This window comes from Hetaerina americana, unplaced genomic scaffold, assembly GCF_022747635.1.
Source record: "Hetaerina americana unplaced genomic scaffold, ioHetAmer1.1.p SCAF_8, whole genome shotgun sequence".
In the NCBI taxonomy this organism is placed as follows: domain Eukaryota; kingdom Metazoa; phylum Arthropoda; class Insecta; order Odonata; family Calopterygidae; genus Hetaerina; species Hetaerina americana.
The window spans coordinates 73,759,475-73,785,835 of record NW_027287427.1 but is presented as its reverse complement, the minus strand read 5'-3'; the positions used below and the strand labels follow the sequence as shown (position 1 = coordinate 73,785,835).

At 38.2% G+C, this 26,361-nt stretch overlaps 1 protein-coding gene across 2 annotated transcripts in view; it reads right to left on the bottom strand.

Moving 5' to 3' along the window:
- The window catches only part of Cyp49a1 (Cytochrome P450 49a1), a 106,068-nt gene that overhangs the window by 4,665 nt on the left and 75,042 nt on the right, over window positions 1-26,361 (bottom strand). For both annotated transcript variants that reach the window (XM_071596496.1, XM_071596497.1), the window contains exons 6-9: window positions 13,915-14,107; window positions 7,179-7,365; window positions 5,296-5,465; window positions 3,940-4,018 (exon numbers count right to left, since the gene is read on the bottom strand). In XM_071596496.1, coding sequence (XP_071452597.1) covers window positions 3,940-4,018; window positions 5,296-5,465; window positions 7,179-7,365; window positions 13,915-14,107 — 629 coding nt within the window. The remainder of the gene's footprint in view (window positions 1-3,939; window positions 4,019-5,295; window positions 5,466-7,178; window positions 7,366-13,914; window positions 14,108-26,361) is intronic.

The following is a 26,361-nucleotide window of genomic DNA, read 5'->3' as shown; positions in this document are numbered from 1 at the left end:
ACTGAAAAGTTACAGATCATTTGGTAAACAGTTATTTTAAGTGATTTTCAACTCGAATCAGATCTTCGAGTCATACATTTAATCAATGATGAAAAAAATATATTTAGGTTGAATGTTAACTTCCCCAGTTGAAAATGATAATAATCATAACTCATGATTTTATTTCATTTTCTCAATTTATAAATAACATAGTTAAGAGCTCATTGTAATGAAAGTAAACTAGAAATCAATATTGGGGCAGAAAAGAAGTTCATCCTCACAGACGTCGTCAGCTTTTCACCTATGGAGGGACAATCTGTTTTACTCTGGAGATAAAATTGCATCACTAACTTTGTAGTAACTGTTCCAATCCTCAGGATTCCCTTTTATATCTGAATTATATATTTCATTCCCACATTACTGATGAAATGTACCAATATTTGACATTCAGTCGAAATTTTGAGTTTTCAGGCACTAATAAATAAGGTTTTATCTTTAAAAATATGTATGGTGAATTGATTATACCACTAATATATAGAAAATTAAAATGTCTAATGCTTTTCATGGTAATAGTGTACTGTTATTATCTATTGAATTTAAGAGGCAATCGTAAAAAATTACTTTTTGTTCGAAATATTTTCAACAATTTTCAAGTGTCATCATGTACGTAATGTGATCGTTTCATAAAATATCTAATTTTTTACGATAGCGCGCACATTTTGTTTTTAATTTCTAAAAAAAGGTCAGTTCAATTGTAGGGTAGACTCGATTAAGTGTTTGAACTTTACCCTTGAACATGATCTCTCCTGATTGAAATATATAAGGGAAATATGTGGGCAAGCTAACAAAAATTAGGTCTTAATAGAAGGGAATTGGGGAGATATGTTGACAAGGTTTCTAAGCAATATTATTTTTAGCTAGTTATCCCTCACTTAGAGTATGCTGCTGGTTAATCGGATCCTTATGAAGCTGAATTGAGTGAATAATTAGATCGTAGAGGAATTAGATTTGTAAATTGTTGTTATATTTTAAGCTTAAATTTCAGATTTAGCCCCTTGCATAAATAAGATGGTGGTCTCTTTGGCGATGATACTGAAAATGTATTGTTAGCCCCTTCGTACTACGGTATGAGAGATCATATCAATCAAGGGCAGTCAATGAACTTTTGTGAGAGATTAAGTGTAAAACAGATAGCTTTGAGATCTCATTTTTCCCATAAAATATTAGGGATCAGAATGACTGTATCCGACCACACTAGGGTGGAAACGTACCATTCTTTTTTCATACTAAGTATCCTTTTATGTGGTTATTATCTCATCTGGTCTTAGTTATTGTCCTTCTTGCTACTAATAATTCTTCTCTTGTGCGTAGAGCAGTATATCTCTATTAAAGACCATAGTACATGTACTTGCAGATATTTTAGCACCCTGCAAGCCACTTCTAGGGTGTGTGGCAGGGGAAATACACACCAGACCAATTTTGATCTGAATATTTTTACCTCTACTGCGGTCGGACAGTGTTATTATGATCGCTTTTCGTTCTTGAAACAATGATATCTCAAACCTATATGTTCTACACTAATCTCTCTAATTTTATTGACATGATCTCTGCTACGAGGGGGATAATAATACATTTTCAACATGACTGCTAAAGAGACTCCCTTCCAATCTATGCAAGAGATTTAATTTGTAATTTAACCTTCGCTCCGTGAGTGACTACCAGCCTAGCTCCTCTAATATTTTGGATAAGCAACTAAGTTTATCATAACATTTTGCAAATCTAGATCCTTTACGCTGCACGAGATCAATTGCGGCAATCAATCCAAGTTCGTGATGATCGCATTTACAAGCAGCACGTTCTCAATTAGGCCTAACCAGCGAAAGAAAACATTTCTCTTTGCTGTCGCTCGCCTCACTAAAAATAATACTACTGACAGAAATAAACGCAAATTGTCTGGTCAATCTGATATTCAAATAGTTTCTTGTAAATTCCATATTTTCATCTTCTAAATTCTCTTTTGGGAAGTTTTTCTACTCGGTATGAACGATCCAATTTGGCAATCAATCCAACTTCATGAGGATTCCATTTACTAGCAGCATGGAAAGTGAATAGTAATAACTCTATTTGCTCCTCTGATTTTTCTTTTAAAAACGATCGCTTTCGTCGAATAGCCGACATCATCAAGCAAAATATACAGGACCTTTTGACATTTATATACACGTGGATGCGTTGGGACGGGTTTTTGGGTTGATGGGAGGTGTAGTGAGGAAAGGGGGGTGGGAGAACTTGAGAGAAAGGGAGGGGGAGGGGAGGGGGAGGGGAGGGGGAGGGGAGGGGGAGGGGAGGGGAGGGGAGGGGGAGGGGAGGGGAGGGGAGGGGAGGGGGAGGGGAGGGGGGAGTAGGAGAGAGTATAGGTGAAGTACAGAGCGGTAGCGACAAACGATTGAGTACTCGTAAAACGTTAAAGGCATAAACGCTTGAGATCTTGGCGGTGAAATATGATTTGGAAATTATGTTATAGCAAAGAGGGATAAATACGACCTTTTGGAAAAACGACCATTTACGATATACATATTCTTTTTCCAATTTGAGACCCTACATACTACCTTGATCAAAAAGTTCCCGGAATAACCACCGTGTGGCGCTCCCATCGTTCCGATTTGAGTTCTGTTTTTTTTGTTAAATTGGTACATCTGTTGTTTATATTCCCTTTAAATCTTAGTGTCATAACTTGAAATTTGCAAAAGTTACGTAGCCAAGAGTACATCTATCTCTGTGTGTGTTGGCGATTTTTTACAATTGCAGAAATGGATTTAAATTTGCAACAACGAACTTGTATTAAATTTTGCGTAAAAAACGGATTTAGTGGCGCACGGACGTTGGAAATGTTGGAAAAGTGTTTCGGCAACGATTCTCTAAAAAAAACGGTCGTTTACCAGTGGCACGAGCGGTTCAGAAGTGGTCGTGAGTCAATCGAAGATGATGAACGCAGTGGCAGACCATCGACATCGAAAGTCGGTGAAAAAATTGATAAAGTAAAAGAAATGTTAGTCAATAACCGCAAATTAACCATCAGAGAAATAGCGGAGGACTTGAACATTGCCTATGGATCCGCCCAAGACATTGTGGTTAATGATTTGGGTTTCCGTCGTGTAGCAGCAAAGTTGGTGCCAAAAGACCTCAATTTCATGCAAAAAAGAGACCGTGTTGATGTCGCAAAAGACATGATTTGCGAGGCTGAATCCGATCCCACATTCATCAAAAGGATCATTACTGGAGACGAGACGTGGGTTCATGAGTACGACACGCAATCCAGACATCAGGCAAGTGAATGGCGTTCACCAAATGAGCCGAGACCAAAAAAACCACGTCGTTTTCAGTCAAAAAAGAAGGCAATGCTGACGGTTTTCATGGATTACAACGGTGTAGTGCATCATGAATTTTTGCCAGAAGGCCAGACAGTAAACAAAGAGTATTATTTGGGCGTTATGAGACGTTTGCGTGAAGCAATTCGCCGAAAGAGACCAGAAATGTGGGCAGAAAACTCGTGGATTTTGCACCATGATAACGCACCGTCGCACAGTGCTATCATTATTCGTAATTTTTTGACGAAAAATGCAACAAATACCATCCAACAGCCACCGAATTCACCTGATTTGGCTCCCTGTGACTTCTTTCTGTTCAATCGAGTTAAAAAACCATTACGGGGAACGCGTTTTAGCAGCCGAGAGGAAGTAATGGAAAAATCGCAGGAAGCACTGATGGACATACCGAAAACCGAATATAAAAAATGTTTCGAGGATTGGATCAAGCGCTGGCATAAGTGTGTTGCAGTCGATGGGGATTACTTTGAAGGGGACAATATAGATTTAGATGAATAAACTTGTATTTTTAATTTTCTGAATAAATTCCGGGAAATTTTTGATCAAGGTAGTATAGCATCAGAGAATGTCTACTCACCCCTTTGGGGATGATGTATCCGCATATTGCCGTGTCCTTGGTGACCATCCTGCCATTCCCAATCACCACCGGTTTCATCCTGCAAGCAAAGAACAATTTTCTTTGAAATGTAAAATAAAACAATAGTTGAGCTTAATTGTTGGCATTTATTTCTTGCAATTCCTATAGGTTAATAGTATTGCATCAATTCAATCATTTCAGAGTGTAAAAATCATTCGCCTTTTTGGCTATCAATGAAGATCTCAACTCTCCAACGTTTTTTTTCTATTTCTAGCAGTATTTCGTAGTGTAGGTCCTATTTAAATGCAGGAATATGTAGCCCACGAGAGTGACGGAATTCCATATTCTTCATAGGAGAAATAATTTCATTTTATATTTACTAATATTTTGATAACTTTTTTAAAGACTGGTATATTGCAAAATGAAATAAATTTTAAGCCTTTAATGGTAAGAGAACAAAAAATGGCAAACTGTATTCATGTTTTCTTCATATCTAAGTCTACCGGAATGAAATCACTTTAAAGATGGTGAGAGTATCTTGAAATCCTTGATTGAAAAGTCGGAATGTTATATATTTCTAAAATCATATTTCGGTGTCATTTTTGTCGTTTTTATAACAGATTACCTTTAATTAATATCAATTTATGGAATCGCCATTTCCAACAACATATGCATAATAAGCAGTAATTTACTCATTCGCGAAATTGTAAATAAAGTTATTTCTAGGATTTTTGATTGTATTTAAACGAAAGAATCATGGGAAATAATGGCTGAAGCAATTTTTTTAATTTCCTTCTAAAGGAACATTTTATTCTTGCATATATTTCAGACAACCTTGACATCTCTATAATTTTTGTGCGTTGATAATTCGTCCATCGAAGTGGGTGGCCCCGTGGGTTTCCCGCAGGGCCCGAGTTTGATTCCCGGTTACCAGGTCTTACTGAGAAACCATCGGCGGCAGAGGGAAAAGAACCCTGCCGCCCTCCCCCCCGCTGATTTATGAATTTTACACGTTGTTGGGATTAAAATAATTTCAGCTCTACCCTCGGAATTAAAACGAGCTTTTGGGTTAATAAATATGGATTTTAGATAATTCGTGAAAGCGATCCCTAATTTGCAGCAGTATCACCTTACAATGCACAAGAAGTCCACTCATAAAATTTTTAGGGCCTACACGTTGTCGTCTATTTTATAAAGACCAAATAATTATATACTCGTCAAGAAAATTGTCTCCGAAACCATTAATGTATTAGATCTTTCGAAGATACAATTGCTTGCTGTTGTTGTTAAATTGTCAGTGAAGCTAGCGACAGCCCTTCGATGTTTTCCTTCTTCCAGCCCTCATTTTTTTCTTACCTCATGAGTTCTTTAATGACTGCCTTCAGGTATGGCATCCGGTCAACGTGTTCGTTGGTAATCGGCGTTTCGGGAGATGGCAGCACCTGCTTTAACTCGTTGTAGAGAGTCTCCTGCTTGTCCTGGTGCTGGCTCAGCTGGTACATCGTCGATGCCACCGCAACCGACGTCTGGACGGATGAAGTGAGAATTGAATTATTCACCTTATTAATTTCCCATGATTTGCTTTATATTAACATATTTGAACTGAAAAGCGAATGGATGAAAATAGATGGATGATCGTTTGAAAGAATGTTTTGCCGTTTTTATTACAAGCATATTTTTTTGCGCTTTGTCTGAACTTATATGTAATACCCTATTATAGCAAGAGATGAGTTGTTTGCAGTAGTCGTACCCTCATCTCAAAGTACTTTTAGTCAGTTTAGGGACAACCCACCGACATAGTGTGCTTTGTTAGTTTCTGACTCCCACTGTGTTTCGCGACGAATCTTTGAGGAGGACTCATCAGGGATATTCGAGACATGCATTCACATAATAAATCTCCGGGTATATCACATTCATGAAAAACATCACCGAGCAGCACACGTCCCTCGCCCGGACAATGGTTGGTCAAATTTTCGATCTTGTTTTTCATGCACCTTGTTATCCTTGTGGGTATATCAGTTAGTTTTCAGCCATTAATTCACACATAGCCACGTTTAGGAGTCAAGATTTTATTGCACTCGGTAGAAAACCCCGGATTAGAGGAGTGGCGTAGCTAGGATGATTGGATTAGGGGGGGAGCGAGTGGGCAGTGCACTACTGGTGCTCAAATTTTCTCACCTTACTTCCTATTCAAGCAGAGGATAAAGATGCTGTGGATAAAAAAACATGTTTAAGAGTCCATTCTACATTTAAGATTTTATATTATATTTAGTCCACCTTAAATACAGTTCATTTCTCCACGGATTCGAAACTCGTAGTTTTTCATTACCTAATATAAAAGAACTTTTTTGAGACCACTTCTTTCTTCTACGCTATATATACTATATACGACACGAAATTCGCGCTTCAGCTATTCAATATCCTGATATTTTCACATAATTAACGTGTAAATGCCGTTTTCCCCATGCTACACCTCAATTGTTTTTCTTGATATTTATGGTTAGCCAGAAATATTAAGGATGAGTACATTTAGTTCAAGTTATGATAATAATTATTTTAACAAAACAATCATTCTGAACAAAATGTATTGTCTCCTAGAGTTGGAAAATGTTTTATTTTCGTGGGAAAGATCCGTCAAATGCGGCATGGAAAGATCTTAGTTTGATTTGAAGTTTTGAATCGGTATTAGTATTCATACGGGTTTATGAACTTGAAACTTGGATGTGCATCTAATCTTTCACATTCACAGGAAATAGAGAAATCTCATTAGTAAATTGTTAAAAAGAACGTGGAATTGGACAAATAGGAGTAAGGTAAATTAAAACGCGCATTAATTGTAATTATATCATTAAAATTATATAATTCTGGTATTTATATTAGAAATTGTTTAGCGAAAAACGGAAGGCAAATATAAACTTTGCACAAATATTTACAGCATGACTTGGAACTTTTCGCCAATTTGAATCACGTACATTTTGACTCAGAACTCAACCTCAATTAAAATTATACTTATTCACCTCTGCATTAAGCGATGCTACGTTAAGATTTTGTTCGTAGAATGTTAAAATGAAATCGATTTCAAAGTAGAAACAGTTGATTTAGAAACGTTTGCAGAAATGATATGCTTCCGTAGAAAATTCAAGAATAGCTGGTTCTCGGGCTCATTCGGACTGCTTTAAGTGAAAAGAAAGAAAGCAGAAAAGGTACAAGGTAAAAAACCTTCGTGGGCCCACACGCACCGAATCGACTCCGACGAGCAGCATGTCGACGGCGAGCACGCTGGCCGCCTGGATGTCTTCAGTCTGCGTGAAGACGTGCCGGAGCAGTGAATCGCCGTCTGACCAACTGTATGGGTCGTATCCGCCCTCGGATGGTGACCGAGACTCCCATTGCTTCAGGGCCACGCCCACGTTCTTCAAGGTGGTACTAGGGAGACAATATTCCAGATAAATTTGAGTTAAAAAGTTTGTATTTCATTCAGTGGCTTCCTTTCAAAACATAAATGATCGTTCACAATTTCATTCCATAGTAACGATAATTTTCATATAATATTTTTCAGCTTCGATTTAACAATAATAATAAAGTGGCGTGACAACCCATATTAGAGACTAAAACTGAAGAGAACAGGCCACAGGGGCCTGCCTATCTTACAGGATGGAGGACCGAGGTTTGATAATATCAGTCTAATGCATTCAATTTCATTACCATTAGTCCATCGGTCAAAGTTAGGTTTTGGATGGGCTTCGTGAACTAAGCTCCCTAAACACGACACTTAACTCTTTGTCATTACAATAACCCATTTTCCTCATACTATGCATACGTACCCTCCCCGGACTACAACCTTGACGTGGTGGAAGGGCTTGTGCGTTCCGATGACCCCTAGAGCTGTGCTGGCGGGAGTAATAATAATTGCTCCTGGTAGGGTCACCCATGCCAGATAGGTCGAAGGTTAGGAGCCAGACGAAAGGTAGTACACGCAGCGTCTGTTCCTCAGTGAGGCGGCTGCAATGGCGTCTGACCCCAGTGGGGCGGCCAGTAAGTGATGGTGTCACGTTAAAAACACTATTGAGGAAGGCAACGGGAAACCACCTCAATTATCATTCCCAAGATTAACATGATGGACTATACACAGATACATACGTACTTTCTACCTCCCTTCATTCCGTCTATGCGCCTAACATTTTCTTCCTGTAACTCATTTTCCCAGCATTCTTTCCTCTACCAGAGTCATTTATATTCGAGAATACTCAATACAACCTGCATTCACTTTTCCTCCCTTCAAATTTCTCCCCATAACCCGCTTCCCTAACAAGCACTTTTCTTATGTTTTCCTTAATTTCCATTTTATTTTTTAAAACCCTCTCCACACCCACATCTCCAAACTCCAATGCAGTTAGCATAAATATCCACCCACAAAATCTCTTCCCACAGTGTCCCACAAGATGCAATCCGTTTCTGACAAGTGCGACCGGTGCATTTTTCAGACCGCGCAGTGAGACCGCCAAGTACTTCACGTGATTATTAACGTTCGTTTCAACATCTCCGAGTGTATAAATGTTCCTTCGTCCTGTTATTTTAGATGACCGTGTATTGCCGTAAATATTTTTGTTCTTTAATGTAGACTCAATTCTGCGATGCACATCTCCTGGAATCTTCTACGTACAAGTACGTAGAAGATTCCAGGAGAAATTTATTACCAGGAGGAATTTATTGCCTTTATGGGTAGTTCTGGAAGATTGTGTTTGCTGCCACTAATACTAATTGTTATTGATCGAAGAGTTCCAAAAGCCTTTTTTACCCTTTCATTTCGGTTATTTTGACTATATTTTACCTTCCTCGGCTTTCCTACTATTATATTCTCGTCTCCAAGAATTAACTATTTTTTTCAAGCGACGTTGTTAATACTTTTTAAATTGTACAAATTAGTTTTTCCTGTAATAAATTTGAAGAAGGAAGTCTATGAAAATTTAAATGTAAGTTTGCTTCAGTTCTGTGCATTAAATTAATCTATGTTAACTAAATACCATTACATTATTCGATGTCATTTTTGGATTGATCAGTTGCCGATACAGTAGCGGAGAATAACCCTTTAAATCAGATTGTTTCTGACTTCGTCCACTCCGAAAGGAAACGGCGGCCAATGACCTTTAATCGAACACAGTCAAAAGTCCAATTATGGTTATTTTGTCTGAGGAAATTTTCCATTGCGATTCTCCAATAATTTCTGTTCATTTTATCATAGTTCTTACATATTAAGAGAGTCCCAAATTTGATTATATTATTCAAAAAAGGAAAATTACCTTCAACAGTAACTATGAATCTTCTTCTGTGAATCTTCTCTCTCTATGAATCCTCCAAGCGATACTATTGCTATTCTTGTCAAGCAAAACGTATGGACTTCAAGACAATATGATCCTGCGAAATAGTCTTTTGGCATAAATAATACTTAGTTTCAAAGATTTTTGCAACTATATTAATATTTTTAAATGAAATTAAAATATTTAATATATATTAATTGAAATCAAATTTTATGTATCCATATTTCATATAATGAAATTACTGTCGCTTTTATCAGTTATTATATTTCCTGAAGTAAGAAAATTGAATGGTTTCGCCACCGACTTCCGCAAAGTGATATATATCGTGCGATTTGCTGAAGAATTTAGAATGTAAATCTTTAGAAAATCTCGGAGCCAACAGTCTACGGCGGCGAACAGAAAATCGACTTTTCCATCACCGCGTTTTTTTACCGCAAGAATGTGACACAGTCAATACAATGAAGGGAATGAAAAAAGGAAAACACTTAAATTTTCGGTGCTCCTAGCTACCTTCATCAGTTTGAGAAACTCGACTCAGTTAATGTGTATGCATATAGCATGCTTGTATAGTATAGTATGCTTGGAATGTTCTCTCATTAGTGTAATTATTCTTTCACAGAGATGGCCAATGTTTATCTATGTATGCGTTAGCTGAGCATAAAGATTGACTGTCGGATTGTTGGCTTTACGATGCATGTCAAGTGGTTAGCGCTTACGCGTGACTGGCCATGCGGCACGATCGCAAATGACACCGCTCACCGCGGGTGGGGTGAATGCCGAGAGCAGCGGGGATGGCTGTTGGAGTGAGCTGCTGGAGGATGCGGGTACATTTGGGGGCTAAAAGAGGTCCTTTTCAATCCACGCGTGCATCACGTTCTAAGTCATACGTATCTCAAAACATTGTATCTACTTCGATGGGAATGGGGACGTAATGTTTCATTAAATTTTATCTCCATTGAGATCATGTTTTCATTACGCATTCAAAAGATGACAATAAAGAAATTAATGCGAGAACATTGGTCGCAAATGTCGAAACGCTGTGATTGCAATGTTGTTCATAGTTGTAGTAATGTCGTAACTTATATACCATGTCATACATTTTTCCTTTTACGGTTGGTGACCAAACACCCCCCGCCACACGCCCTTGCGGCGGCTTGCGGGGCATTATGTAGATGTGAAAATGGGTGAAGGTAGCAGTGTGAGTAAATATTTGCAGAATAATGTCGGAATGGTCATTGATAAGACATTTTTAATAACATTTGGCGAAATAAAAGCGGGAAACTATTTTTTACCATCTAGGCAAGCCTTTAGATAAGAAAATACAAGTGTATTTCACAAAAGGCTAAAAATCAATTTGTTAATGGAATGATTCTAATGATTTTAAGAATATGTATAATATAAAAATACACCACCGGTAATAGTAACGTATTCTTCCGAATAAATGTTTCCAACGTGTTGGGATGACTTTATTTCTATTTACAGAAATAAAATATCAACCTGAATGTTTATTATGCATATTCACAGCATAATGTACAGGATATGGATATCCAAAGGAGTCCTAGTGAAACCCGCTCTCTGTCGCCATGCCATCAGCCTAACCGAGCTTAGCCAAGAAATTCTCAAATTAGAGACATTATCGTTCAAGAAGTCACGTGGGCCAGAGAATCTCATTTTTTTCCCAATGGAATTCAGATTATTGTATCCAAATGATATCTGCACTACCCTTGTAATTCATTTCTTACTCGAATTATATTTAGCTCTGTCATACTGGCCATACATTCTTTTAGACCTTGAGTAATCCAGCCGTAACTTCGAAGAAACTTCGTACGATGAACATGAGTGTTAATTACTGCCTGCGAGTTACTGTATGAAGATTTTCCTAATTTTCTAATGAGTTATAGGATATTTTTATGGCACTGAGTTGTCATTCAAATAGCGATTCGTCTTAAAACATTTCCTAAATCATTTCTAAATAGGTAAGTGAATGGCGACTGTTAGTTGAGCAAGTTTTTTTTCATGTCCTGAGGTAGCGTATTCGTCATTTGCATCAATCAACCCCTCTTAAATCAATCAACTTAGCCTTAGGCTTCCAGACAGAAGCTTCATGGCAGTTTCAGAGGAAGGGGGTAAGTGAAAGTCATGTCCAAGCCCATTTTCATTAGTCGTTTATGTTCAGTCATAATCAGTTTTCATTAACGCTAAGAGACTTAGGAGTAGTGTATTGCGAATATTTCAGTGGGTTATCATTTTAGCATATTCTATTCTTGATTTTGGAGAAGTTTTAGATAAATATGAGTAGTTTTTAAAAAGGTAAAATGAGCATCTTCACAAATTTTTTAAATGAGTTTCATTTATAGCTAACATTTATTTTAGTATGCGTGCTCTAGAATGTGGTCCACGAGTATTTGTTAGAATAGATGTTTTAACATGAAAACCATTAACAAAATAATCAACCCAAAAGTCGGTTTGGTAGTTGATAGTAGAGTTCACCCAATACAGCGACGTGTGAAATGTACACATTATTATTATATAAATCTCGCTGTAATTAGGCAATTATCCTGGTGGCAACGGTCAAGACTAGTCAACAATGTGCATACTTACATACACAAGAAGAGCAGATATGAGACAAAAATGCTCTTATATACGATGCCACTTTAATGTAACCAACCGCACCTTTGGCATCACACAAGGGCAAGGTCCACACCATACCTACAACGCTCCGTCCATCGCCGCACTCCGTCCATAATCACGCACTCTTCAATTTCATATATCGATCAAAATCATGCACCATTAATGCATTATTCACCTTTGCAATGCAACTTCTCACGCCGTCCACATCACATAAAAACAATAGTTTAATAAGTACATTAGTATAATTATCTCTGATCAATGAAGTTTATCACCCAGTGGCTCCTTTACACTTATTCTTAAAACTCGTAAAATTGGGTGGGAAGGGCTCAAAACTTCCAGGAAGCTGGTTCCATTCAACAATAGTTCTGTTTAAAAAAGATTATTTTTTCTTATTATACATCAGGGTAGGAGGGAGAATATATTTGCAGCTGTGGAATTTAGGAAAAAAATGAGATATTTGAGAATACTAGGACAAAGAATTCGCAAATCCTATTTCGCGAGTAGCAGTTCAATACTTTCTGGGACTTGGGATCGGGGGAATGGGATCCTTTCCCTGTTCCAGAAAGTATTGAACTGCTACTCGCGAAATAGGATGTACGAATTCTTTGACCTAGTATTCTGAAATATCTCATTTTTTACCAAAAATCCACAGCTGAAAATATATTCTCAGAATGTCGTAAACAAAAATAAAATTAATGGAATTTAAACATACTGCAAAGCTAAACAATATCTTTTCCTGATTAAAAAAATTAATTTATTTCATGAGTGTGTAAACAAGTCCAAAACTGTTCCATGCAAAGCTTTGTCTACCGAAATAAATTTTGGTATTACTTCAAACCAGATATTTCCGTCTCTAAGAGCATGGTCTCGTTTTCTGTTGAAGTATGACAGGATTAGCGGAAAATAGTGAGACTTTGGGCTTTGAGCGCCGATAATCAAGGAAGCAGGTGGTGAAATAAGAGAAGTTTTGCTTTCGACATGCGCGATGGGCTCATGACGGAAGGAACGCCAGTCATGGAAACTCACTTTCTTTCCGCCAAAATTATAAGTTATTCGATGCATTCGGGCAACTTTCGTTTCATTTATTGACCTTATCCCGTCTAATTTTCCACCATCTTATAGCGTGAGTAAATAATGAGTTATTATCTCCGAGTGTCACAAAGTGAATGGTTCGTTTCATTTATTGACCTCATCCCGTATACTTTGTCACCGTTTTACAGCGTGACTAAACAATGAGTTATTATTTCTGAGTCTCACAAAGTGAATGGTGAAGCCTGCAAATGTCAATATGATTTTAGTACTGTGTACTGATATTAATTACTGGAGAGGAAATAAATATTTAAATAACCCGTGGCACAAAATTACGAATATAAGTTAAACCTATTCATATTCCTTTTGCCTTAACGCTTATCATAAAATCATCATGCAGCCTAAGAACTCGTATAAAAACATTTACTCTCTTATTTATTGTCTTAGCATTTTGAAAATTAATGCGGTTCACACCTAGAGAAATTGAAAAAAATTATAATATTTAGGAAACAACTGATTCTCGGGTATAAGCGTAAACATTAATGTGGTTCACATAATCATCATTTCATAACAAATAGTCAAAAGTGAAAAGGAATTGTTGCGACTCTTCTGAAAAGGAATTAAAACTCATGAGAACCACAAAACATGCCGAATAACATGACGAATATTTATATACGCAGAAATGTCTAAATTGATCGATTTAGATGTCATCCCATTTCTCAGACCCCGGTAATTGTTCCTCAACATAGAAGCATTTCACGCTCATTCGACTTTAACAGGCGTCATTTTAAGTGAATGTATAGAAATCAAGAGTGCATTATCTTCCTTAATAATAAACATGGCTGGATTCATATATTAGTTATATCTCGTGGAGAATAGTAAATGTGGCCATAATGGAAAAGCATGCTACCAAGTTCCAAGGACGGCGTGCCGATATGATTGGCATCTGCATATTAGTTCATTTATTTATTAAGCTAATCGTTTGGTGTTGACTCACTCCTTGATGACATCGAGAGCCCGGATGTACTTCTTGAGCGTGGGCGTGTTGAAGACCCTCCAGACGGGGACCCTCAGCTCCAGGTGACCCACGTTGCGGAAGAAGGTCAGCACGGCGTTGATCATTTGTCGTGCTTCGTCATGCTCCGAATCGAGGCACCCTAGTCGGACGCCCAACACAACTCTGGTGATCGCTGCGGGGGTGGGAAAAAAACAATTAATACTTCTAGGTCCCTCTCTCATCGCTGTTTTGTATGTGCATGCATTTGCCGCATCGTAACAAGCAATTTGAACTCGTGTTTAATTGACGAGAGGTTCAATTTAGCCGGATGACTAGGAAGGTGCTTACCACTTTGAGTACAAAGTTCTCTAACCAACCGAGAAAACTCAGTTTTTTGTCACTTGGTTTTATAAAAAGTTGAAGGCCGTTAGAAAGAGGAATTAAGGCTCTAGGTATTATCCTTTAGGTTACGGAAGGAATCAGATGAACTCGACTCTATCAAGAGTTATGCATGGAGTTTGTCATACTCTCAAGCGACGTCCCTCATTTAAACTCAATATAAATTTCATTAATGTTGTTATATTCATTAAATATATAAATTTCTGCCCATGAGGAATGAAATAAAATTGTTCGATAGTGTGAACAATTTCTTAATCTGGTATTCAAGTAATTTTCAGTCGTTTAAGAAATAGAAATGTAAGGAAAGTAGAACGTTTCAATGTTCTAGACAAAAGTGACTCACCTGTAAAATTAACAATGGGAACGAGACCAAAATATGTATTTCGTGTACCTAAAAATCTCCATTTTATATTTACATGAATGATTACTTGCATCATCGTGATGAATAAACTGTAAGCGTACATTGAATAAAGAAAAAAGGCTTAAAAAGATGAAATACAGACGAAGCTGAAACATCATCACTAACTCACATTGTAAAAGACGTACGAAACGATTCTAAGGAAAGAGATCATCAATAACAGGTTCGAACGTCAAAATAAAAGGGTCATCCGATTGCCAACCATTGGCAACCTAGTCATCCATTGCCCTCTCAATTAATGTTTTCTGAGTTGGTAGAGAAAAATGTTGCCCCAGAGTGCGTCATATCATTGCAAAACGATGCCCTTGCATAAAAGCAAAAAACATACCCTTGCATTAAAGTTGTAATATAAATTCCTCCATATAATCCTTCATTGAAGAAAAGGCGACTGAAATAAAGTATCTTGCGTAAATCATGATGTACTGGAACCCTAGTCATTCCAACCCCGACGGGTCAACCCTCCCTTTCGAGCCATCAGAACTTCAGCCTCGCTGATACATATTGTACTGTATTGGTTCCAGCGACTAATCTACGTGAACATTGGTGTTTTCATCTAGTACTTTCAACTATGTTCCTATAGTGTATCATACGGATATATATTGATCATTAGCATGCATGAGAATGTCAGTAAGCACAATAATTGTAATTATTAGTGAGTTGAAGTGATACTTACAAGTGAAAATGCGGATTGCATTTTAGTTATAAATGTAGAATTGCAAATCCATATTTCTTAATTAATTTATTTGAATAGGCATTTAATCACCGTTATAATGTTCTTCATAAGTGTGTTTGAGTTTGAAAAAGAGTCAAAGTATTGCTGACCCTGAGATGGAAGTTTTATCAATCAAGTTTTAAGAATCAAGTTTTATTGCGGCGTGAACATTTTTGTTCTCATATTCCAGTGCAGAAATGTAATTAATAGAAAATTCTGAATGAAAGGAAACTTAATGCCTTAGACAAAAAGAATAATGTCTCTCTTAGTTTTAAATTAATGATTTGATCGCATTGTCCTGGTTCTTACTCCGAAACATTTCTTTGATTTATCTTTTAAACTATTAAATAGTTAAACTTCATGTGAGAAATCACTTGTTTTCGTGCATTTTCATAGGAATAATGCACGACACCTGAGGATGTACCTGAGGATGACGCCGTAGCGTCGAAACTAGTACCTGAAATAAAGTGGTGGATTGGAACAAAGTGTTTCTTTTTCATTTATTAAAATGAACTTCCACTAAGTTGAGGCTGAAACTATTGAGATAAATAATGCACGACATTTAAATAATATATTTATTCATATGAAAGCAATGCAATTGACTAATGTATGATATTTCCACAAATCACCGATAGATCATATGGTTGGCATTAAAATTTCCTCTTATCGCTTTGATGCGCTGTAATCCAGATCACAAAAAATGCACTTCATTCCGATATGGCGATATTATTTTAGGTTAAATCCTGGACCGTTTTCTCTCATATCATTGCCTCATCATTTTTAACTGCTGAATTCATTCTTGTCTCAATCCTTTTACGTGATCGTTTCAAATTTTTATTATTTTTTTATTCAGAGACAATTACAAACATTCAAGCCTTTAGTGGATAAATACCCAACAAGACGGGAATCGAACCAGCGACCTTTGGGCTGGCAGGCGGAGACGGTGTCCGGCCGCCACCGGGCCCGATGTATGAATGAATTTTTGGTGTATAAAAGCAAAATCGCTTTAGTCATTGATCTGCTTGGCGCTGAAGTTTAATAATTTTATAACGCGTTAGTCAATTTGCCTCCCATTTTTCACTTTTAGACAAATTTTGGCGATGTTTAATCTATAATAGCTCATCTAGTATGTATATAGTATAGCTAGCTTATGCAGGATAATGTATATATTTGCATGTACATTTGATTGTAGAATACCCCTTCTTACTTTTTAATTCTAATTTCCCATGCTATTGGATAGATTTTTACTACACTTGTAGTTGCATGTATATGTGTATGTTAGTTGATAGTAGTTATTTGATGTATTTGCATGCGTGCAAGTTAAAGATTTTTGTATGAATCATTGCACCTCTGTGGTTGTAGGCTTGCATGATTTTTTGTTTTGCATGTGGTTTCATCCTCTTTTACGGGTGGTGACCTAACATCCCCCGCCACACGCCCCTGCGGTGGCTTACGGGGTATTATTTAGATGTATCATGCATTAGAGTATGCGATTTACGCGTCAAGTATGTAGTGCGTATCATTGCCATTTCTCGATTGTTTTGTAGTTTCATATTGCCCCCCTACTGCGCTCGTATTTTTCTTCGCTCTCTTCTATACAGCAGCGTCATCATCCCCCTCCTCTTTCAAACCATCAGTCTCATTTTTCTTTGTTTGGAGCATTTTATTCAGTCTAAAGTGAGTCTAAAAGAATGTGAGCGACAATTACTGGACGAAGGGCGTATATGGCATCGTTAAAATTAGCTAAAGGCTGTAGCCCCCAGGCTGTACATTTAAATATGTGTATTGTAGAATTATATTAAATATATTTAAGCATATCAGCGTGGACATTCGTCATAAGAGACAAAATAAATTATCAGCGATTTTGGAGATGCTGATTTGAAGAAGAGAATTGTACATCTTACGGTGGAATCGAGGGGGCTCCTCTACGCGGCTTGACCTTTCCCGTGTCTTTCAATGCGATCCTTAATTGACATCCTCTCCTCACTACAAATCACAACCACTTTCTTTTCCGGTCTTTGAAGCCGGAAATCTCTTTTCCTTCGCTCCTGTTGTTAATAAAAGGAAACGGAGATTTTTCAGTATCTATTGCTTTTGTGAAATGGTCTTGTGGCGCAATATCCCAGTAAATGAGTTCATTATCGTTTTAAAGTAAGCGGAATACTCTCCTATTCTTTGTTTCTCCGATAATGATTCCAAGCCATAGGAGTCACCCATTCTCATTTAAAAGATGCATACTTCTAATATTAAAACTCGCCCTGGCTTCTAATGGTTCAACTATGTCAAGGTTACATTATAAAACTGCCACATTGGGTATTAACCACCGGTTACTTAGATTTAGGCTTTCGTAAGCCTTTCAGTGCAATTAGACTTTCAAACTACGTCGAATAACTGAACTACTAACCGATTGGAAAATGCCAAAGTCATTCGATATTTTATGGTAACCTAAAAAGGTGACAAAGGACACGAAAACGGTTAGTTAAACACATATAGGCCTTCTTTAGATGAAAGCTGTGTCCGCATGCCTAGCCGCAGTGACTGGCGAGTTGTCCCAAAAAAAAGGCGGTATATTTTCGGCACACTTTCCTTTATATGTCATTTTTTCTGTGTTTTATAAAGCCCTTGATTGCTATGAATTTTTCGAGGTACTAGATAATCTTTTAGCGGGTGAAATCACTAAAAAATATGCCCTAAAAGTAGAACTCCTTCGAAGTTTTTGTTCAGAGATAGTAACGGCCTCTCAAGCCTCACCTTTAACCATGTATTTTCTAAGTAAATTATTGGGATTAAATCTTTCGAGTATGTAAATTAATTTTAAATTATCGTCTACATTTTCATTAATTCCTTATCTTATATTGATAAATTCAAGGTCAGTTTCAATTAATTGTGGCATTTAGTAACATCCTTAAGTTCTTAAATATTGTATTGCATTAAAATAATAATAATGTGTGTCCTAGAGCGAAAATAATGAGTGAAATACCGATCTGAACGAGAGTCAGTCAAAACGTAGCTCTAGAAAGTATCTGAAGTGTGAATCCACTATCACTTAGTTATAATCGGCAATGAGTCCAGCCCTCGATAACTCTGAAAATAGCACGATGCCACCTAGGCATGAGGTTCATGTACTCATACCAATCTCCCCGCCCGACAGCCGCGAACAAGTGTCCACAAGTCACGACGAATTGACGGGAGTCCAAGGAACTTATCAAGTTCATGCTTAGATGGTTGACCCCCAAAACAAGCAGGTGACCCTAAAACTGGTGAAATGAAATCGTAATTGTATGAAACGCCATATCCTGGTGCTACCTTCAGCACAACTCCGGAAATTCACTCTGGAAAGATAGTTACGAATAAAAATGTTGGTCCAAATTAAAATATAGAAAGGATGGCGATAGGTTTGGAGAGTTTCATAGCCAAAAGTGATTAATTGAAGTCAAGTTTTGTCAAGCCAAGTCTTTTGATCAGTTTTCAAATTTCTTCCAGTGTAGCTTCGATAAAACCAACAGGGGACTGTATTCAATGGTATGTCACATCTTTGATCTGTAAGCAGATTGATTGGACCAACTTCAGTGTTCCAATCTTCGAGTCGCTGAGTTTTAGTCGTCCAAATTGCTGCGTTGCGTGACGATTGAAAACCGCAGAGTGCAACTTTCTCGTTCCAGTGCCATCGCTATACAAGTATCTTTAATTGGATCCACTCATGTCGGCCGGAGATCACTGAAGTGAAACCGGATATGGTGAGTAAATAATGAATTTAACGCACCGAGGGCGCACGATTTTGTTGAATTTGGGAGTTTGTGGTTGTGTGTCAGCCGCCTCTTGTTTTTTCATGCATAGGGATTAATTTTGGACTCATTGATTGTTGCTCATTGAAGTTGGAACTCTTTGATTTTGAATTTATCAATATTCAATGATTTCTGTCTGGTTGTTGAATTATCGCACGTATAGGCCCGTGGCGCAGAGATCTAGCCTACAATTGGTTGTCCAATGCGCAATTGGTTCTACGCCTGGGATCTTTGCGTCGTCACTTCAGAGCCATCCGTCATCGGGTTAACGTTAATAATCAACCCAAAGGTGGAATTGATAAGTAAGGCTAGAAAGCAAATAATTATGGGCTCGCTCTTCCTTCTAGAATTGGTTTCGTGAATATGACTATCGTTCCTGTCGAACCTTTTGTCACTTTCGCTTGGAATGACTCTATATAATTTCTTGTCATTATCCTACCTACTCTACGAAGACGAAATGTCTTGAGATTTATTTTAGAATGTTCAAGACTTGTCTTTAATAGAGTCCACCTGATTGATTTACTAATTATGCCCGTCCAAGTTTCATTTGGCCATATCATTATGTTATCTAATAGGCAGTATGCCGTGTCTCGAAGTCATATTAACTCACCTGCGACTTTAGGGGTGGATACTATGGTTTACATGTCTATGTGACAGAAATTCTCCCTCTTACTTTTCAATTCTGCATGACATGTCTTAAGTGGTGGAGATATGTTGTGTAAATGGTTGCAGTTCATTTTTACTCCCTTTTTTCACAAAACAAATAACTTATTTATTATGTGACTTAACCCCTATTTTGGATTGAGTCTTCCTCCAACATGTATACAAGCATGCAAGTTATTTAATAGATTGTTAAATGTTTTTCATATGTGATACACATGTGAAAAAACAGTTAGGCGCACATGTGCCCAAAAGGGGCACATGTGCGCCACACACACAAACGAAACACACGCCATATGGCGAACAAATATTCATTCGCCTAGATATAAATGTAAGGAAGAGGGAAAGGAACACGTATAAAAGACAAACACATGAGAGGCGGGGAAGGCGGAATCGAGTAGATCATAAGTGCAAAAATATTTCCTTGACCGGGACTTGAACCACGGACGGATCTTTCGACTTGCCGGGCTGAAGCCATGTACATTTATATACACACACACATACATACATATATATACATATATATAGATATATATATATATATATATATATATATATATATATATATATATATATATATATATATATATATATATATCTTCGAAATGGAACGCTCTTCGGCGACGCACAATATATATATATATATATATATATATATATATATATATATAACACTTAGTACTAGTGGACACAGACAAACACACAAACACACAGAAACACACAAAAAAGAGACTCACTATTTTTCGAATTTTCGGTGGTCGTTACCACCTTTATCAAGGAAGAGAGGGACAGAACTGAAGGGAATACGAGGGCTGGAGCGATGGATGGAAGGGGGAGGTGGGGAGAGAATTCCGAAGGGACGGGTTTGGAGGGGCAGCGTTAGAAGGGTGAAGAAAATGTAGAAGGTGATGGGGTGGAAGGGGGATGAAAATATAATTGGAGCAGGGTAATTAATGCCTAATATTGATTCCTGGCCAGTTCCAGGACTCCAAGAGCCAGATGAAGGATTGCTCTAATGTTTTCAGTTTCAGAGGAGGATCAGAGGGTGGGAGGGATGCTATGATGGATACACTATAGCATTTATCAAAGGGAGTGTTGTGTTCGGAGGCGTGTTTGGGGATAGGGAGCATATCAATTAAGGAAGAGGTTTTGCATGAGGCTCGGTGGTTGTTGATTCTGATATTGAGGGGTGTGGTGCACTGCCCAATATAATAGGCAGGGCAAAGTTGGCACTTCAGAAGGTACACTACATTGCTAGATGTGCAGTACTCCGGGATTCGAATCCGAGGGCCCGGATTCGAATCCCGGAGGTTGCAGAATTTTTCACCGGTATTCTGATCCCTATTCGGGGTGCCATATGGAGAGCACTTAAAGTGAGTACGCCGTCCGTCGGATTGGAACTCTGAAACCCTTGGCACCGATCGTTATTAGTAGGATAATGTCAACTCTGGGTTACTCTCCGCCCCATCTTTATTTCCTGTACATCCTAATACAACCTAAATACCCTGTTATCCTTAGTGGTACAAATAATCTTTTATATTTTAGTACTCTGTAAGCCACACATACACTGCGTGGCAGGGGTGAATACACACCGGACTAATTTGGACTCGAATATGACCCTACCGCAGTCGGACAATGTTATTCTGATCCCTTATCGTTCTTGGAAAAAATGATATCTTAAATCTGTTCTACACATAATATCTCAAATTTGATTGGCATGATCTCTCCTACCGTAATGCGATGGGGGTAATAATATATTTCCAACATCACTGCTAAAGAGACGTCCTTCCTATTTGCGCAAGACATTTTATCTGTAATTTAACCTTCGCTCCTTGAGTGATTCCTAGCCTAGCTCCTCTAATATTTTGGATACGCTACTAAGTTTATCATTACAATGTTTTACAAATCTAACTCCTCTACGCTGCTCGAGATCAATTACGGCAATCAATCCAAGTTCGTGATGATCCCATTTACTAGCAGCATACTCTAAATTAGGCCTAACTAGCGAAAGATAACATTTCTCTTTGCTGTTTCTCGTCTCCCCAAAAATACTGCAACTGAGAGACATAAACGCGAATAGTTTTGCCGATCTGATATTCAAATAGTTTCTTGTATATTCCATATTTTCATATTCTAAATTTTCTTTTGGGAAGCTTTTCTACTCGGTATGAACGATTTTTCACCTTTTTTACGTGATGAATGACGGATAAATGTAGTTTTTCGCTGGGTAAATATTTCAACCGCTGAGTCATTATTTGGGTCCAGTTTTCCTTCTGTGCATAGTTCGTAGCTCACACAAGCCATCGCTTTACGATGGCAAGACATATCTCAACCTAGGATGGAATAAATTTTTTTTAAGTGATCCAAAATTAATTGCTTACGTCATTCTTTATGATCCACACTATCGCGTGGGAGTCACGCCTTTTATGTACTTGTCACTTTTGCCTATTAACCTTCTTTTGTCCTTTTAGTTTGTTAGTTTTGTCAAGTTTTTTAGAGCCACCATTTTTACGAAATAAAAATGAATGTGGCAATCATATGTGACGTGGCTTTTTGCTGGCATATTTATTACATTTATTGTCAGGCCAAATGATATGACGGCGATCTTCATCTGTTGTGTAATCTTGGGTGAAGCGGCGTTTGGTCGTTCGGTTTTAATGATTTGTGTTCTTTGTCTCTTTGCAAGTCATCTGTCGCTTCGCATTCCTCATTCTCATCTCAAGTTCCCCGATAGGCATATTCCAAACTTCGTTCGGTGAATTTCCGCGATCAGGACTGGACCTCGAGGCGAATGGCTCCTATTTTTTTCGCGAATGTGTTAAGTTGATTCAATCGGGAGCTGTTCTGTTGAATGGAGTACGTGCGCAAGGAGTGAAAGGAGGTCGCTTAACCACCGTATAAAATTGCCTTGGCCTTGGATTTACTCGAAGATATGGCTTCCCTTGGCCACTGTAATCATGATTCAGGTTTAAAATACAGGAAATCTTCAGTGATCAAAATAGCACGGTTTAATTTCAATAAAAAAATGGTGGCCTGAGGTAGAAATGTGACCAGTGTTACAGCAGAAAGCTTTGGCGCATGCGTAATCGTACTTGAATGCCGGCTTCTAAAAATTTGCCATGCATTCACTTAAAAATTCAGTGTTTTAATGGCGGTTGAAACCAAAATTAGAGGAAATGAAAGGGATACAGGAACTTTCCTGAGGCCCCTCTACCGTTAGCTAACCGGTTACGAATTTTCACTCTCCCATTCAGCGGCTGGCAACGAAAAAGCGTGTTAATTCCAAAACAATGAGTATTCTTTCCGCTTGAATTTCTTTATTTCGTAATCTACATTAATCCAAATGCATTATTTATCATTTTATTAATTGTGTTTTCAAGAATGGGTTTAACATAAAATGAGATTTTCCCATGGGTATGGGGAGCCTTAAACCGCAGAGCCTTCTGGCGGATCCTGGCGTCGCCTATGTGGCCTCAATCATCGGAGCCGATATTACAGACAGCCTGTCCCGTTTTATTTCTTTACAGTTACCGCTCTAAATGCGCTAGAAATTTCACTACATTCGTTTCAATCGCCACAATCGTAACACACATTTCGGTTGTCTCTGCCTACCAACTAAATTGATCCATTTAGCAAATTTTGCAAATTAACATCCCCATTAACTGTCTTTAACATATGTTCTAATTATAGTCATAGTTATAGAGTAATAGAACTTTCCCTTCTCTGCAGCATACATAGAATTCAATAAACATTTTTTCAAAGGATCGTAATAGTGTGACTTTCGTGAACAGTCAACAGGCAAGAGTACAGACCCACCGGGAGAATTTTCACAATTTGTACCTCATATTTTATTTCCTTCATTTCTATTCGTCTGCTATTGATGTAAAGCCCTTTAATATTCAATTGACATTAATCTCTAGGAATAAAACCCTTGGTGAAGAGGGTGATTGAGATGGCTAGTGTACTGGCTTCCCGCGTCTAAGACCAGAGTTCAAATGCCGATAGCGGCGAATTAATCGGTTACCACGACCTGCACTCTGGCATCGGGATGAGAATACTTCAAGGAATGCTCCGTCCGTCGGATGAGACGATGACCTATTAACCCGTTGATGGCTTTTGTTACTTACTTGGGTTGACCCCTAAAACTCGACATGAACAGAAATTCATGGCACATTACCCCTCTTAATGGCATAATACGCATCGATATGAAGCACAATTCCTTCTATTACTCATTACGAAAATAAGTGGAGTTCTTTAACGCTAAATTAGCTAAAAGGCAAATAAATAAACCGTCAAATAATTAATTGAAACTTTATAGCGAACACATTTTCATATTCCAAGTGTAGGTTTTTGAAGTCATAGCTAGTTCCAGATTCAGATATAAATTCTATACCAACAACAGTTTTCAATGGAGCAATGTTAACCTGTAAATTCACCTTGACCGGGATTCGGACCTGGATCCCTTGATGTCCAGCCGGGTAATTTAACAATTGAGCTACCAATGCGTCCTCATAAACTCAGAAATATTTGCAAATACTTTAAAATGGTTGCATTTTAATGGATATTAGCGGATTAATTCGTTAAAGATACTGCAGCGACATCTCCCGGAGTTCTTTGAAGGACTTTCCGACATATTCTTGGGAGAGGTAGTAAAAAGAAGCTCGAGAAATGGGAATAAAATGAATTCCGGTAAATTGGAATTGATTCGTTTATAATATGAAATCGTAGTGATGCGATAGTTGTAGAGAATTTAGTAGATAATTAACCATCCTAGGATTTAATGGGCCACGTACTCCTAGGACCTAGAATTAAAAGCAACCGGAAGTATGGAGAGGACGGAAGCAAATGAAAAAGTAAAATATTAAGCAAATAAATCAAAACTAAGGCAATGATCTCCAGCCCAAGTAGTGAAGATACTCTCAAATTAAAATTAAGAAATTTGCATCCACATGGTACTCTACAAGCCACCACTAGAGTGTGTAGCAGGAGGTAATCACTCTCCAGGATTAACTAAGCTATAGGAGATATTCGATGAGAGCCCGGTGAGTTTTGAAAATAGAAATTTAAAAAGTTGTTATTTTCTGAATAGCTGGTTACTCTTTCGCCTTTGTCGTTTTTGAGTGAATATACTGTTGACCTATTTCCCTTAATCTCCGTGACCTAGGGCCAATACGTTTGCTGCTGAGGTTTCGTTTAAATTTTCAGCTTTTTTTCTTTTAAATCCGCTGAGCGCTTTTTGAAATGCTTTCCTCCCATTTGCCGTAGATATCTTACAATCGTGAATAATCTCTTCCCGTTCGTCGCTGGACACATCATTGAGTTTATGTTTCATCTTCGTGTGACCTGATTTTTGACGCCTAACCTCTCTGTTGGACCATCTAGATACTGAGTGGTCTTTTATAAATTCACTTGGTATGAACTTTTTGCCGGCCTAGCGCATGATGCCGAGGAAATAAATTCGTTTACTCTACATTACGGTGTCGACTAGTATACTTAAAATTATCGAATGAGCTGCTAGGCGTGTATCTCAAGCCTTTATATTCCCCTTCTTTTGGGACAGTAAATTTTTCTTTCAAGCTTAGTATTGCCCTACACATTGACGAGGTGCCGAAATTATTAGTGCAATGGCTGATTACGCATTGACCATTTCTCGTCTTATTGGAATTTACAATGAGATTTAAAGCATCCTTCTGTCCCACAGATGGTGATTTAAAGATCCCTTCGTGAAATGTAGGCAACAGATTGGGCTCCTGTCGAAAGTCCGCTCTCGTCTCTCTGATCCTGTTTGGGGTTCCAGAGGCGGTGGCGCCCGAGGGGAGGGTCTTGCGCCGTGCGAGATGGCGCGTCTGCTTCCCCCTGCGGAGCGCCTCTCCCGAAAACTTCCGCGTTTCTCTGCCCACAAATATTTCTCCGTCTCGCTATCTCTCTACTCGCCCAGCCGGTTCGGTTGCCACGACCACTCTACCGCCTCCCCCCCCCTTTCCTCATTCACCCATCCCTCCTCTCCATCTCCCCTTCCCCCGATCCACAAACCAAAACACTTTCCTATCCTTGGCCGCTATTGTTACAGTCTTCCTCCTCCATCTCCAGCATCATCTCCCTCTCTCCCATCCCTTCCGAGACAGCAGACGAGGAAACCGTAAGGATCCATTTGGAGTCAGTAGGGAAAATGAGTAGTTGGAGCAAAATGGATTTTGCCTGTTATTCCCCAGATTGTCTTCAACTCTGTATTTGAGACATAAATTCTTCAACTGAAGAGGGATAACTAGTTACCTCATGCTCTCTCCAGTCAAATAACCCCACCTATTCCCTCACTTTTTTTATCTCTCTCAGCTACGAAGCCAAGGATCTATCCCTTTGTCGCACATTTCCCGAATTTCTTTCTCGTGCGATGTATTTAAGATATTTTTGATTCCGTATGGTTTCGTAGTGCGCTTTTAAGTTATGGATGGAAGAAATTTACGCGTCGGAGA